Source organism: Ischnura elegans, chromosome X, assembly GCF_921293095.1.
Source record: "Ischnura elegans chromosome X, ioIscEleg1.1, whole genome shotgun sequence".
Lineage (NCBI taxonomy): Eukaryota > Metazoa > Arthropoda > Insecta > Odonata > Coenagrionidae > Ischnura > Ischnura elegans.
In genome coordinates this window covers 67,094,483-67,111,669 of record NC_060259.1, presented here as the reverse complement: position 1 = coordinate 67,111,669, position 17,187 = coordinate 67,094,483, and the positions used below count along the sequence as shown (strand labels likewise).

The 17,187-nt window shown below is 39.7% G+C and overlaps 1 protein-coding gene across 1 annotated transcript; it reads left to right on the top strand.

Moving 5' to 3' along the window:
* Positions 1-10,366: 10,366 nt before the first annotated feature.
* Positions 10,367-16,958, top strand: LOC124171178 (membrane alanyl aminopeptidase-like). The gene is given in 5 exon segments (XM_046550318.1): positions 10,367-10,663; positions 12,385-12,568; positions 15,629-15,821; positions 15,952-16,229; positions 16,899-16,958. Coding segments are annotated over 5 exon segments (966 nt in total). The 5' UTR covers positions 10,367-10,412.
* Positions 16,959-17,187: the final 229 nt, after the last annotated feature.

The following is a 17,187-nucleotide window of genomic DNA, read 5'->3' as shown; positions in this document are numbered from 1 at the left end:
AAAAGAGTAACAAATTGTTTAAAAGCTTGTAAAGTGATAATTAATTTAAAATTACTGCTACTTATTCGCAGTAGAGTGCTGACTTCCACCTGCATTTGCATGCCAATGAAATAATTGAATAATTGCCGGTAACATCCACTCAGAATGCATGGTCAAAATATTGCTAATGCTTTAGCATAGAAATATATTTTTGGCGAGTGTATATACAGACTATCCAACAGGTCGTGTGTCATTTTTGACAGCTAATTTTAGCAACTTAGCCTAGAGCTATATTTATGAAAATTGGCATACTTATGGCAAAAGGTCCTAAGTTTAGTTGAGTTTAAGCAAAACTTGACAATATTGACCTTTTGACCTCACAATGTGGGTTCAAACCAAAATTTTTGGATTTGCCTTATGGGATTTCAATGGTAAAAAAATCGAGATAGAAAAAAGTCTGAATTTCATTGACCAAGATGTCAATTCTTAGGTTTTCGGACAAGAGAAAGCCGAAAATAACACTTTCATTCAACCGTTCCGTTTCAACCGATGACATTGTTCGACAACCAAAAATCTCATCAAATTAGACACATGCTGTGGTGGCTTCGGTCTTGGCATCTCCGTCAAGATCCATTTGCCGCCGCGCACTATTGGCCGCGCCGTAACTACTGGGCAATTCCGGATGTGCGTTGCAACGAAATTTAAATATTCTAAACTTGAAGCCCTTAAAACTGTAATGGTGCAGGAGCTTCGTGAGGGAGAGGAGATCATGGCAATCGAAACCACTTAATCTACATCTACATAATACCCCGCCAGCCCCCTAAAATGCGTGTGGCAGGAGGTGTTAGGACACCAGCCGTTTACAGCTAAAAAAATTAAGTACTCCAACGAAGTTGGGACCAGCGTTTTTTAAAGTCCTTTATGGTTTTGGGGAAAAAAGAATTCCCATACCTATCCGTTCGGCAAAACATCTCTCTTAATTTCTCGCTTCTATCGGACCTGGAAATATAGTGTGACTCTAATATTATACTCTCTGTATCGCTCTTAAAGATATCCATTCTCAATTGTTCAAGCAATATAAGCCTAGCGCGCAGCCTCTCCAGCGCGAGTCTCCAGCGGCTCCCAGCCTAATGCGCTTAATATCTGGGTAACGCTGTCTGTACGCCCGTAGCAGTTTTTGACGAAACGCGCAGCCTTCCTTTGTATTTTATTCAGTTCGTGGATTAAGTCTTTCTGCACCGGATCCCATACGCTCGCTGGGTGAGGTGCGGTCGGATGAGTGTGAAATAGCACCTTCCATTTACTTTCTAATCCGAGAATCTTCCCACCCTATTTCTTACCCTATTTCTTCAGGGCTTCTGCAAAAGGATGGTTGACAAGCTCCATTAAAACCCCATGCTCACATTTCTGCTTCATACCACATTAATTTTGTCGTTTTTTGACATTTCTCTTTGCTCGTCATGTTTTTCGACAACATTTTATCACATTACATGATGTACCTAAACTACAAGCTGAATTCATACATTACTTTTATGCTTTACCTTCTTGTTTTGAGCGAAGCCTATCTTTTTAAACGGAGTTATGTCTTCCACTCACGCGCGATATTGGTCAGCAAGTCAAAAGAATGTTTAGGGAAATAAATGATCAACTACTGCATGAAACTAAGAGGGCATGGCAGGCTTGTCGGAGAACAAAGTGCGAGGAAATGGAAAATATTCAGAAGAGAGGGGAGGTAAGCGCGTTGCGAATGTCCTTCGGAGGTCAAAAATTGACATGATGGATACGCTTAACTCTCCATTGTTTTGGCCTAACTTTCGGCTAAAGGCTCGATCGGCTGGATATTTCTACGCACACCTCTGTGACCTTTGACCACCTGATGACCTCAGGATAACGATTCCATAAAATGGGTGGTGTGCTACGCCACTCACTTAAAACCTTTAAAACCTTTGGTTGGGTACATTAGTTTCCCTGATATTTCAAAACATACCTCTTTAACCTTTGACCCCCAATATCACCTTCGGAGGTCAAAATATCAACAATACAGATCCATGAACCGCAAAATTGTCTTGGGCACTCTTTAAAACCTATTTTTCCACACGTTAGTTGCCATAATGGCTCGACATTTAGCTCTATGACCTTAGACCTCTGTATTAGCCTTGGAGGTCAATTAGTGGATTAGACGGGTATTTGGCCAATACCAATGACTTGGGCACCCTTTAAAACCTATGTATTGACACCTTTTTTGGCATGCCTATGTATAATAGCAAAGGGATACTTCAATTCCGATCGTAATTTACATTGATTGAAGTAATTTATCTTTTAAATAACATACCATCTAATCTGAGCATGGGAAGAAAAAAATAATGAAAATTTTAAAGTCAGCAACTCTTTAGCTGATAAGTAATGTGAGTCATTCACGCAATTATTTAAACCCGAATGTTGGTCTACACGTGAATAATCATTAAGTTCAACAGTGAATTACGAATCGAAAACAATGCACCAAGATCCTATTCCATTGGCCGGATGTTTTTGTCGTTACTAAGTCGAACCCGAATGTTGGTCTACACGTGAATAATCATTAAGTTCAACAGTGAATTACGAATCGAAAACAATGCACCAAGATCCTATTCCATTGGCCGGATGTTTTTGTCGTTACTAAGTCAATGTTTATTTTCTCTTGATGACGTCCCGTTAATGCGAAAAACACCGGTAGTGACGCGTGAGGAACTTCCATGAATCCGCCCTTAATGATAACAAGTAAAGGGTCTACGGAGCGAATTTTCCCAATAAAAAGGAGAGAGAAATCTCAAATTTTCACTCACTATCTTCGAGTGCCTCCAACTAGCAGCAGACTTCAGAGCATTCGCAGCAGGACAGTCCGTAGCAGAATAGTTCACCGTGTGTCGCCGTAGCAGAATAGGCGAGTCGCTGTGTCAGAGAATCAACTATTCCTTTGGTAAGCAAGCATCTTAACCTTAGTCCAGTTTAAAACTTAGTCTAATCATCGCTTAATTTGAGCACAAATACGGCTTCATTTGTCTCGTAGATGTATAAAAAGCCCTTTAAAAAAATCACCAACAATTGATTATTTCGTGCTGGTTTTCTACTTAGCTTTCTCAAATTCTTTTATATTGAATTCTACTAAATGAAACTCCTTTATAAAATAATCATGCATTTTAAAGTAGATTTATTAGTGTAAATGTGGATTTAAGAGCCCTTTAGGCTTTCCGTAGAGCTGAGAGAGCGTGTGTTATAGATTATACGCTGCCGTGAATATATGTACCCACAATAAAGAAACATATTTTTTTTCTTGTCATCACTCATAGAGTGAATTGGAAACATTCAATAAGTGATTATTATAGAGAGCACAGCATAAAAACCGGCAAAATATTACCTTGCTCATAAAGAGTTTAGTTTTGAAGTAAATAGGACATGGAATTTCAATTTGTGCATTGCACTTGAACTGATTCCAAAATCTCATTAAAACTACCACACTTATATGTCACCGTGGCATATTTCAAGCCTGTCACGTGATTGGTTGTGGAAATCACATTAATTGCCATTTGGAAAAACTTACCCTAGACCAGGAATGGATCCGCGGACCTTTGAATATTTCGGGCCCCTCCGCAGACCACTACGCTATCCAAGCTCATAAAAACCCTTTAGGCTCTAACGCTAGAGGCTTCCTGTATCCACACATTAACTAATAAATCTATTTTATAATACATCAACAATCCATAAAACAGCTACATTTAATATTCTTCGCAATAAAAAGATTTTTAATTAGCGTGACGTTAGAGATATATGCTGTGCTTGCCTAACATTTTACAATGAGTTTACCATACTTTCGAAGTGTATACAGTCAAACCTCGATAAGCGAGAACTGGATCAATGAGAAACCTCTATGAGAGTCCTACCACTGCCGATAAAATAAAATAATTATGCACTTTCCACACAATTTTAATATTATGCGACTGGTCTCGATGTGTTCCACGTCATTTTCAAGCTAGACTACCATTCAGTCTAGCTTGGCAGTCTAGCTTGGAAATGACGCAGAAAACGTTGAAACTGGTCGTAAAATATAAATATTGTTAATTGCCAGCTCCCGTCATTTTCACCCTTGAAAGCCACGGCCTCGGGTACGATACGAGCGGCGAGCGGCGGGCGGCGAGGGGTGTGAGCGGCGCGGCGCCGCTCTGATATCGGGCTTCATTTAATTGCGTGTAAATCTGCAGAGGGCGGCTATGATATGAATGAGCGGCGAGCGACAGTTAGCGGTACCGCCTAGCACCGCTTATGGTTCTAAGTCCAGACGGATTTCTTTTTCATTGCTGCTCGCCGCTCAGATGATTCATCCTTCAATCCAGTTGAAAATGTCGTAGGAGAAACATCAAGGTATTGAGCCTCAGGCCAAACAAAGGAACACTGAAGTTTAACTAAGTGATATACAAATATAAGTTTTAATTAGTGAGGTGCAGTCCAGAGAATGCTTGTGGAATCAAGATAACTTCAAAAACTTAGCAGAAAACTAGGGAAGGAAGTAGAAGCAAGCCAAAATTCTTCCTTAAACTCGCAGTTTTATTTAAACAGATAATTATCAGATAGTTACAATAAATTGACCATGTTCGCACCGTTTGCCATCTTCAAATGCACTGGCACTATTTCGGGGGAAATTCCAAGAGCGGTAAGGAATTTACCGCTCGTAATTTAGCCACCGCTTCCGCTCACGTGCCACTCGGGTTGCCGCTCCCCACCGGCCGCTTTCCTCCAGCCGCTTTCCTCCAACCGCTTTCCTCCAGCCGCTTTCCTCCAGCCGCTCGTATCAAACCCAAGGCCTAGGTGAGAATCTGGAAACCTCTGAGAGATTTTTAGGCTGACTTCAGGCACGCTGTCCGACTCAATACGGAATGACTGGAAATATATGTCGCACTCAACTATAGTTAACAGACTATAGTTAAATAACAGAGTTAGAACGCGTGCAAAGAAGAGCTGCCAGGTATGTGAAAGGTCGTTAGTGTAGGTTAGTTAGGTCTTGTTAGTGTAACAGACCTCTTAGATAAACTCGGATGGGAATCTCTGTCGGACCGTAGATTGAAAAATAGACTAAACCTTTTAGATAAATTCAAGAGCAGTGTCTTTTCTGACGAAGTTAACCATATCTTACGGACGCCAACATACTACGGAAGATCAGATCATATAGATAAAATAAGAGAGATAGATTATAGAACAGACAGATTCCGAATGTCATTTTTTCCACGATCAATAAGAGATTATAACGGCAGCAATGGAACTCGTAAATAGATTGCATGACTTGTAGTGTAGCCTACTAACCTATGTAAAAATGCATGTTTCTCAATTAAATTATTATTTCTAACAGCATATAGTAGTATAGTTTGTTGGTATACGGGACGTTTTTTGGACGGTGTGGTGTGCATGTAGGAGTCCAAATGCATGCTGCATGCTGGTGATTGATCACCCCCTGCCAAACACCCTAGAGGTGGCTCGCAGGGTATTATGTAGATGTAGATGTATAGATTGGTACACATTTTAGTTAACGTTGACGTGAAGGGTAAATGATCTTCGCAAAAATTACCCACCTATCAATTCCTAACACACACTTTGACGGAAGTTAATGGAGGTTAAGGTAGAAAGTGATATTTTTTCGAATATGATTTCGGAGGTTCAAATTGTTTCATCTTCGAATCCAGTGAATCGAGACATGCTGTGTTAGAATCGTTTCAAAAAAGTAACAATCTATTTTTGATAAGATTTATGGGATCGAAAAACATGCTAATCATACCACGAGAGGATCTAAAAATACATTATCAGATTGCTTTTAATAAACGTAGTTAATAATTTAAATTTCATTGATAATTATGCACACATAATTCACCCGGAGTTGCTCGGAAAGGATGGTAGAAGGGGAAACTTGAAACTTGCGATTCATGATCATATTGACCTCTCAAAGGGAAAATATGTAAAAGAACGTAATAAAAACACTTAGACCCTTTTTTTAGCCTTTGGACTACTGTTAAGCTAGATTCAGATGAAAAACAATATTGCACCATGGGGGGTTTAGCTCATTGTAGTGCTGTTGCTATGGGAAGTGAAAATGTTCCCATTTTGGCATTCTCGAGTCTTTGTAAGTGAGAAAGTGAGTCAGTTAGAAACCTCTGTGAACGTAAAAAAAATGCCAGTCTCTTGGACTCTCGCTTATCAAGATTTGACCGTATTCCACTTTCTACAATGTATTAATTTAAAAAAATTAGAATATGACGTGTGTTTACATTTTTTAACAGGTGACACCGAATTTGAAAAGGAACTAATGATGAATCCCTTGCTCTTCGCTTTAATTCTCCTAATCGGGATTTCCGCTGAAGCGGAACTATTTGCCAAGAAAAATTGTCACGATGGCGGCTCATTAGTTTATAAAGAAAATTCTAAATCATATAGACTTCCTGACGATATTGAGCCTGACTCTTATGAATTAAAGCTTGCTCCATTCTTGGAAAAGGGAAACTTCACGTTCAAGGGTGACGTGAAGATAAAGCTAAGAGTGAAGAAAGAAGCTAACGCCATTACTCTCCATACGAAGCGGCTGGACATATACGAAGAGAGTGTACGTGAAGATGTGACCAACCTTATAAAAGATATAGAAAGCTCATATGACGAAGAGGAGACTGACTTTCATATCATTCATATGAAACGGGCTTTAAAAGTGGGAAAAACATACGTCTTGTCCATGAAATTTCAAGGAGAACTGAGGAAGGACCTAGATGGTTTTTATAGGACTTCTTATACTGATTCAGAAGGAAATGAAAGGTGAGGAAAACTTAATCTACATTTTTTATTTCTCTTTGCATTTTTTCTATTTTCAATCTCACTGCCGCCCAACTCCTGTACTTACTTTCTAATGTTAGTATACCGGGTTTAGCCACGGTAATAACTTTACGGAGTAACCCGCAATGCACATGTTGTGCAAAAAATCCACAGATTAAAAATCGTTCGTCTTGACCGGGATTCAAACCCGGATCTCCCGTTTCCCGGTCGAGGGCTTTAGCCTGGGCTTTCCCCTTCGATTTTGGCGCTGTGAGCAAGCATTTGATTGCTCGTCGCATAATATGCTCTCTCAGCAATCCATACCATCTTGTCCATTATAATAAAAAAATTTCCGCAGGCAGCTTAACTTGCTAAAGCACTCGATTGGAAATTGCGAAATCCAGGTTCTAAACCCGGTGAAGACGAATGATTTTTTTCTCTCTGGATTTTTCTTATAAGTACTTACGTCTTTCCTATGCGATACAGCTCGCTGTGGGCTTCAGCCTCTGTCAACATATCTGTCCGTTGTATAGTACTCTTCAATTTCTCTTACCATCTTACGGTGTTCATATTCTTGACGTGTTCATCTATATATAATAGTTATATTTTACTTGATCTACTTCTTCTTCTATTCATATTTCTGCGTAGTAGTTCTTCAGGCATTATTTCTAAGATGCCTAGCCAAGCTGACTGCTAGGTGATCACTAACCTCACCCCGTTTTCATCTCAAATATTATTTTTTATGCATCTATATAATCCTTCAAGTTAAATCACCAGTCAGGGGGCTCTTTATCCTTCAATTAAGCTCCCGTTCAAATATCCGTAGACTTTCAGCCAAGATAGTATATTTTTCTACTCCGTATACGAAGACTGGTGAACTTCACAGCTAATAAATTTTAGTAACGTATTACGGTTTTACTATATATTTAGTGAATTTGTCACTCGAAACTGCACTGAAATATAAAAAAAAACTTTGAAAATAACCTTTTCCAATTCGTTTAAAAAAATCGTCAGGCTCTATTTTATCTTCAGACACCATTATTTTATTTATTTTTCATATAATCTTTTTACGCTTAGTATGTTGTAAATAAAACAACTAATGATGAAAACTTATTATTTCATAATTGCGCTGAAACTTTGGTTCAGGTAATCTAGTCTTTTTTCTAACACACTTCATATACACTTCACGATAGACGCGAGTGTTGCGGGGATCCTCTAAGCTCGGGGCCCTCGGCGATCGCCGATCAGCCGACCTGACCAGGCCGCCCCCGCTATTAACCTTACATCCATACCCATTCGTTGTGAATAGAAATTCGGATTCAAGACAGAGTTTATTAAAGTCAAGTAAAGATTCTTCAAGCAACTCCTCCAATTCATTTTCATCCAGCTATTTTGCTTCGCCAAGTAACCCTTATCAGTGGCGTAGCCAGGAATTTCGTTCGGGGTGGGTCCAAGATCAGGGGGAAAATGTTTAAAAAACAGTGTACTAAGTAGAGGGTTTTAAACTAATTTTAATGCTTTTCTCTATCGAAAAACTTCATTTGTTAAAAAAAATATTTTGTAAATTCATGATTTATCAATATTTTGTTATCTTTCATCGAGAAAAATAATTGTGTATTTAAATTTGGGGGGGGGGGGGTCCGGACCCCCCGGACCTCCCCCCTGGCTACGCTTCTGACCCTTATTAATCAATTTATCTCCGCTAAAGCATCCATTGTCTTTTAGCTGTGAATAATCACCTCTTTCGCTCTTTTTTTTCAGGTGGACGGCAGTTACTCATTTTAAACCAACGAAGGCCAGAGAAGCTTTCCCTTGCTTCGATGAACCGCATCTTAAAGCGACTTTCCTAGTCTCCCTTGGTAGAAATAAGGAAATGAAGACATTATGCAATATGATCCCCGTTGGACATCCCTCGAGCGAGTAAGTATTCTGCGGTACATTAACTTTCTTTGTGCCCTTTTTCAAATCCTATGAGTTTACATGCAAGGTTCGTAAAAGAAATTAACTTGCACGAGAACCAATTTCTAATTGGCTTGTTGGGAATAACCCAGAAATCCTAAAAACGAGTTTTGTTCTTCGTCAAACCATTATTATTTCCCAGCTGGTTTTAGCATTATAATGCTATTCTGAATCTCTTCATAAAGCAATAAATCAGTGTTGTGAAATTCGTCGTCGCCTAATAGAGCTAAAAAATAGGATTTTTCAATCCAACAATGGCTCAGTAAGCACGACCGCCGCCACATGTGTTACACCATGGACTTGTGACGTGGGGGATCGGGTTGGTGTGGTGGCTAGAGTGTTGGTTTCCCACCCGGCGGGCTCGGGTTCAAATCCCGGCAGTGGCAGAGAATATTCAGAGACTGCCCGATCCCTGCTTGAATGTTGTGTGGAGGACATTTCAAGCGCAGCACTCCGTCCGTCGGATGGGACGTTAAGCCGTGATCCCCTTGGCGCCTTTCGTTAAGAGCAGGCTAACGCCGACGCCGGGTTTCTCTCCACCCTTCCTTCCACACCCTTCCCTCATGGCGCAAATGACCTCAGCTGTCGGTCGCCTCCTCCAAATACCATACCATACTTGTGACGTTAACACCTTGTTCTGTTAAACTCATCCTGAAGTTCGCTCTGATCATACTTTGAAATTAGTCGTCGCCGGATAGAACGACAAAATGGGGTTTTCACTCCGACAATGGATTAGTAAGCACGACCTCCGTCACCTGTGCCACAGTGTGGACTTGTGACGTAAACTCCTTGTTCTGTAAAACCCATCCCGATGTTCGCTTTGAGAAAATGGCATGTTTGCGTAACTGGTTAACACGCCTGACAAGCGATTGGGAGGTCTGGACAAGGGGCCGGCTCAGAGACGGCCCAATTCCATCCCATAGATGGCTGATTTCTTCTGCACTTCGGTCACATTTTAATCGGTTTTCAAAAATGTCCGCGTCGCGGTGATGAATGCAATGCGATCCACTTGTATTCCAATATTTAGAATTATAATGTTTGTATTTGCAAGGAATAGCATTGAAAAGTTACGAATTGAATAGATAACATCATCATGAAGACATAAATTTCGATTAATACCCGTAATTATACCTCATTTTTCCCCGTGAACTCGGATCAATTTGTCCTTCAGCGACGCGAGTGGCGACTTTCGTAAACCCATTTAAATGCGCCGTGGTTGACAACACATATAGAAGCCGACTTGAGGATCCTCTTTTGTAATATTCGTGGATCTCTGTTTGAATCCCGGCTAATTCAAATATTGTTGCAAGGCGAACTTCATCCTTTCGTGTATACATCTTCATAAAGATAGTCTAATATCTAAGGTTAGATTTCTCAAAGGAAGAGGCGGTGGGGTAAATTCATTGCCTGATAATCCAGTGGTCGCGGGTTCAAACCCCGCCTGGGTGTATTTTCTCCCATCCAAAGTATGAACATATTTGGATAGATTTGAGTCCATCAACTTAATTGTAAGAAAGTGAATAATTCGGTTGATAAATATGGATAAAATTATTATTGTTATTATTATTATTATTACTTCAAATATATCTCCTTTATATTTCAGCCCTGAACTTCCATCAAATTACGTTTGGGATCATTATTTTCCAACAGCGAAAATGCCAACCTATCTATTGGCCTTCGTCGTTGCCGACTTCGAATACAAGGCATCTAATGACGGGAATATCAGCGTTTGGCCCAGGAAAGAAGCCCTGAAACAAGTAGACTGCAGTGTCGACACTGGACCAAAACTCCTTAATGCGATGCTCAAGATCACCAAAGTGCATTACGTTCTTCCCAAAATTGATCTGATTGCCATTCCAGATTTTCAAATGCTTGCAACCGAAAACTGGGGTCTCGTGACATTCAGGTTAGTGCGTAGCGTAAGCACCCAAAATAAACGTATACAGGTCGTCATTCAGGGGGGTTCATTACTTTCCGCTGCACTTTAGTGGTAAGCAATACCTCACCGCGATAATGCGTCTGATATGATAAGTGTCTTTTAGGCATTAATAATTTATTTTAAACGGTATTTGTGAAGGAAGGGAAAAACTTTGGTTCCTACGAATTAACTTTTATTTTCGATACACTTTGTCATCATCATTATTAGTCTTGATGTAAACTTATAGGGAGTAAAGTTAATTTGCAATTAAGTTAATCTGTGCATGCAAGCAAATGTTCCAAGACATTAGCAACAATGGGAGGACGGGGAAGTTTTGTCGGGTGGGCTCAAGTCCTATAATGTCCATTCCAAGACTACGCGCCTGTTCAGTCTACTATAGTCTAATAATTGAGTTTAACTCAAGGCTTGGTTAACGCAATGCATAAGTTTTCAAGAACTCTAAGCACAATGCGATGGTTTTGCCAACTCAATTACCATAATAGACTTAAACTTTCCATTGAATTTTGCTCTTAATTAATTTTAATAGACTCATATGCACCAATATTTGTGGATTCAATGTCGTAGCTTCTGTACGGAGCAAAATATGGTTTGTTTTAAAGTACCCCTTAAATGCTGCGTACTTGAAAGAATTTCTCTAAAATATGTAGAATACTAGCTCATCATATCAATCAAAAATGAAGATTCTGCATGTATCGGTTTGCAAATCAAAATTGCCATAAAAGTTTTCCATTCACTCACTGTAAAAACCTAACAACAAGGCGTAACCTAGATCTTACGAAAGCATGACATTCCTTGAAGGGAATGCTTTAAGTGTGTGTAATGTTTAAAGAAGAACATGTTGCCCTAGAGTGGGGAGTCCGAATCTAAGGTGTATTAAATAGAATTTAAGTATACCGGGAGTAGCCACGGCCGGAAATCGAGGGATCCGGGTTCGAATCCCGGTCAAGGCGGATGGTTTTTTTCTCTGTGGATTTTTCGCACAATTGTATTAAATAGTTTAAAATAAAAGCTCTATCTTTCATAATTTTAATCGCCTATTTATTCGAACTTAAAATGCTCAGGAATACCTTATTATTTTAGTGGCAATCTTTGTGGTCTTAAATTAAGGGCTGAATAGCAGTTAAAAATTTTAATGCAGGCTTTTTTTCGTCTGAGCCCCGAAGAGCGTGAGTGACAAAAGTGAGAAATGTGAGAGAATTTCTGTTGACTGTCATTATTTCATCCAGATTATTTTATTCTAAAGCATAATGGTATTGCTAATGTTAATGTGAACGATAGATGTCTTAACCTAGTAAAAAATGTGGGAAAAATCCTATAAAATTAGTGAATTCAATTAACGAAAATACTGAAATTAACATAAAAGTATTACCATTTCAACCTTGAATTCTTAATAGTGTTTACATCCTTTGTGTAAAGTAGTTGTAGTATTATTTCATAATATGATAATCAGTCTTGGCACTACGCAATACATTATAGTTGTTAATAATATATCTAATATTGTAAATACTCAATTTATTGATGCATGAACTACTGTCAAAGTATGATCAAATACTGAAAATAAGTTTGTTATAATTTTCAATGTATTGTTTTTGTAATATCAATTTTTTTATCGTTCCTTAGCATTAACAGAAATTCATTCTCATTTTTGAAAAATGACATAAAAAATAAAATGAGCTCTTTTCATTTAGGAAAATCTCATTATTGTACAAGAATGGAAAGGGGACGGCGGAGAAGAAACGGCATGTGGCCTTGGTTGTCGCCCACGAGTTGGCCCACCAGTGGTTCGGCAACATCGTCACCCCACAATGATGGACATTCCTCTGGCTCAACGAAGGATTCGCGTCCTACCTTGAGTACGTCGCGGTGGACATGGTAAGCATTTGAAAGGTTTAAGGGAGGCGCTCATTGGAACTCAAAATTGAAATTCATTGAAATAATTCAGTCAATCAATAGGCAACAAAAAATCACATCATCTACATCATCGGTCAATATTCCTGAGATTGGTTTGACGCAGCTCTCAATTCCTCTCTCATATCCGCTAGCCTTCTCTCAGCGACGTATTTCTTCCCTTTTATATCCTTTACAACCTGTCCAATGTAACTCATTGGTGGCCGTCCCTTGCCATTCTTCCCTTTGACCTGTCCTTCTACGATTACTTTCATCCGGCCATCTTGTCTCATAATATCACGTCCTGGGGGATCGGGTTGGTGTGGTGGCTAGAGTGTTGGCTTCCCACCCGGCGGGCTCGGGTTCAAATCCTGGCAGAGGAAGAGAGTTTTCAGAGACTGTCCGATTCCCTGCTTGAATGTTGTGTGGAGGACATTTCAAGCACAGCACTCCGTCCGTCGGATGGGACGTTAAGCCGTGGTCCCCTTGGCGCCTTTCGTTAAGAGCAGGCTAATGCCGACGCCGGGTTTCTCTCCACCCTTCCTTCCACACCCTTCCCTCATGGCGCAAATGACCTCAGCTGTCGGTCGCCTCCTCCAAATACCATACCATACTATAATATCACGTCCTAACTAAGTTTTTCCGACTTATGGTTAAAGTATTTAGAATACTTCCCTGCTTCCCACTCGTCTTAGCACTTCCTCGTTACTTACACGGTCGCTTCATTTTGTCTTCATGATTATTCACTAGCACCTCATTTCAAATGCCTCCAATTCTCAAATCCTGAATTCTCTGCTGCTGTCAACGTTCAAGTCTCACTTTTATAGAGGAAAATGCTCCATACTCTCCATGCATCTGATGAATTACGTAACATGAACATAAATCACGACTAAAAAATATTCCTCATTTAGTGAATGTGAGTGTAACTGTTTCGCGAATGCGTAAGCAGACAACAATTAGGCCTCCTTAATAGGGTCTCTCCACCTCTGTGAAACTGGCCTGGAGACATCGCGGGGAATGATCGCGCATTTTTTTCCCCATCGATTGACCGGTCACTAGAGCTGTCCCTCCAATGGGATGGAAAATTATCGTGTGATTCAGGCTTAACACTAATAATTTGTAATCATTGAAGTTATTATAAATCCTGTTGTTTTTCCGCGTATGTAGAAGGGCATGGCTGAATAAGAGGGTGAAAAGCCCCCCCTCCGGTTTTTTTCCGTGCTTAGGGCATGCGATTTGGGATCAAATAGGGCTAACCTCCCCACACTTCCAGCCCGCTAGAGGCCGGCAACCCCAAAAATACGATTTTCACTCTTTTTGAGATATTTCGGTCAAGAGAGCTTATTTTTAATGCGATTTGCGGCATTTTTAAGCTTATTTCATGGTGAAAATGTCCAATTGTTTTAAAAAATGTTGAGCGGGATAAGGAGAAATGGCGTCGATTTAAAAAAGTGCTAACGCATGTTTTCATATAATATTTTTGAGAGGGCCGTGAAGAAAAAATGTTTTCCAGGGGCGTTTTTTTAATACCATTCGGCTAGTGTATCGGAAATTTTTTTAGATGGTGGAATATCGCAAAAAAAGAAGAATATAGAATGCGATTTTGGCCAATTTGTCCGGTTTTCTCTATGTTCTGGCCCTCCATAACACCCTTTAAAGACCATTTTATGAAAATTTCGTCCTCTCACGAACGGAAACGCTCATACCGATTGTAATACCCACCACAGGGAGAGATTTTTGTGGAAACTGGTCCCTGAAAGTATTTATTCGCAAATTAGAGTAGGTAAATTTTTATGTTACCTTTAAATTGCGCCATAACTCCAGAAGAAATAAATAAAAACAGAAGTTCTGATTTGAAGAAGATAAAAAAACAGAATATTTTTAGTGAAGTTGGATTTTTGTGCATTGGAATACATTGAATGTGGGGATTGTTTAAGAATTATATTCGCCAAATAAGATCCTCCAAAGTAAAAGGTGTTAACTTGAATATCCATTATTGATGTATAGTCTAGTATATAGTTAATAGTGATCATGATTTTTAAATATTTTATTTTCTGAAGACATACAATCAGTGGCGTAGCCAGGAATTTCGTTCAGAGAGGGTCCAAAACCAGGGGGGAAATTAAAAAAAAACAGGGTACTGAGTAATGTGTTTTAAACTTATTTTAACACTTTTCATAATTTAAAAAACCTCATTTGTTAAAGAAATATTTTGTAAATTCATGATTTTTCAATATTTTGTTTTCTTTTATATAGGAAAATAATTGTGTTTTTACATTTCGGGGGGGGTCCGAACTCCCCGGACCCTCCTCCTGGCTACGCCTATACCACTGCATACAATCACTGCGGTGTGTTCAAACTTGACAAATCAAATAAATTCAACTTTGTGACTACGTTGAGTCGACATGGAGAATGATGGAACAGTTTGTGGTGCAACGTATGCAACGAGCTTTTGAAATCGACGAACTCGAGTCTGCACATCCGATGACTATGGAGCTGAAGACACCGAACGACGACATTTCATCGGCTTTCGATGGAGTTTCCTACAGCAAAGGTACTTTCCAAACTCCTAATGATAAAAATTAAACAAAATAAAATGAAGAAAAGAGTGGGGTTTATTTTCTGAAATGTAAAACAAATTATTGTGATCGTTATTATGTTGGCCAAACTAGGAAAAAATTATTTAAGAATTGATAAACATAAAAAAATCATTTTTAAACTTTGAAAACAAATCTATTTTTGCAAAATATTTGTATACTTGTGACCAATCATCTTATTTTAACTTGAAAATTAAAAAAAATATATTTGACAAAGGAAAACAACTGGATTTTGTAGAAAATTTTTAAAAAGGAGTGAATTCCAAATTGTTTGGAGGAAATCTAGTTAATGAGGTTGTGCCGACGATGAACTCACCTTTCCTTAAGATGAGATTCCCTGCTCCCCCCATTCCTATTTCTATATTTTACTCTACTTACACCTGGTGCCCTAACGCTAACTGTGCATCAACCAAATTGTGTTAACTAACGCATATGACTTCCATTGCAGGAAAGGTTTGTCCTAGATGAAAGAATCAACAAAGAAGTTCGATGGTGGGTCCCGCTGACGTTTGCATCAGCATCCTCGCTCAACTTCACGACCACGATCCCTTCGCTTTGGATGACAGCGAATGAGAAAACGATTGTCGTGGAAGAAATGCCCTGCAACGGTGACTGGTTATTCCTAAACTCACAGCGAGCAGGTTAGATACAATTCTTTTGCATTTAGGATAACGTTAGGTTGATAAGAATCGGCTTGACCCTCTCGCCCCCCCTAAACGCCTGACGTAATTAATGGATGCCCCCTGAAGGAAATTTTACCTCTTATTTCAGGTTATTATCGTGTAAATTACGATGAGAAGAACTGGAAGATGATCATCGATTACCTGCATGGCAAAGATTTTGAGAAAATACATCCTCTCAACCGAGCTCAACTTTTTGACGATGCTCTCAGCCTCGCCAGAGCTGGTCTATTGAACTGTCACATAGCTCTTGACTTAGTTACTTATTTGGCTAATGAAACGGATCCCATCCCATGGCTGCCTGCATTCAGAGGACTGATGTTCTTGGAAAATCGCTTGGCTGGATCTCCTGTATTTCCTCACTTCCAGGTAATTTCACGACTCCCACGAATTTTACGGGATCGAGTCGGTGTGGTGGCTAGAGTGTTGGCTTCCACCCCCGCGAGCTCGGGTTCAAATCCCGACGGTGGCAGAGAATATTCAGAGACTGCCCGATCCCTGCTTGGATGTTGTGTGGAGGACATTTCAAGCGCAACACTCCGTCCGTCGGATGGGACGTTAAGCCGTGGTCCCCTTGGCGCCTTTCGTTAAGAGCAGGCTAACGCCGACGCCGGGTTTCTAACCTCCCTTCCGTACCCAACCTTCCCTCAAGGCGCAAATGACCTAAGCTGACGGTCGCATTCCATGAACACCATACCTTACTAATTTTCTTTCAACTTCTTTGATTATGTGAAATATTCATGGACTTCTATCAATGGTGTCATAAGTAAATGATTATTGCCCAAGATTCGGTGTCACTACATACTTCTATATAGAATTTTCTACCCATAAAGCTTAGGTTAATGAACGATTCAATTTATAATCATCACTCACAGTATATCAGTATATATTATTTGGAGAAAGAACTCGTTATAAAAGACGCGACCAACGTTTTATTCCATTAATCCCATAACATTCAACTACCATATGATTCATTCAGCAATTTAATCGATATTTTTGTAGTGTTTCGTTCTTAAGAAAGTTATGTTTTCTTTTCAGCGTATCCAGTATAATGAAAGAAACAGTATTCTGCTGTGGAATGGCCGCTGGAACTGCTGAAGATTGGGAATTCCTATGGAAAATGTAGATAGTTTGAGGAGTTTAGGATTAACCAGTCACCGTTGCAGGGCATTTCTTCCTCGACAATCGTTTTCTCATTTGCTGTCATCCAAAGCGAAGGGACCGTGGTCGTGAAGTTGGGCGAGGATGCTAATGCAAACGTCAGAGGGACCCACCAGCGAACTTCTTTGTTAATTCTTTCATCTAGGACAAACTTTTCCTGCAATGG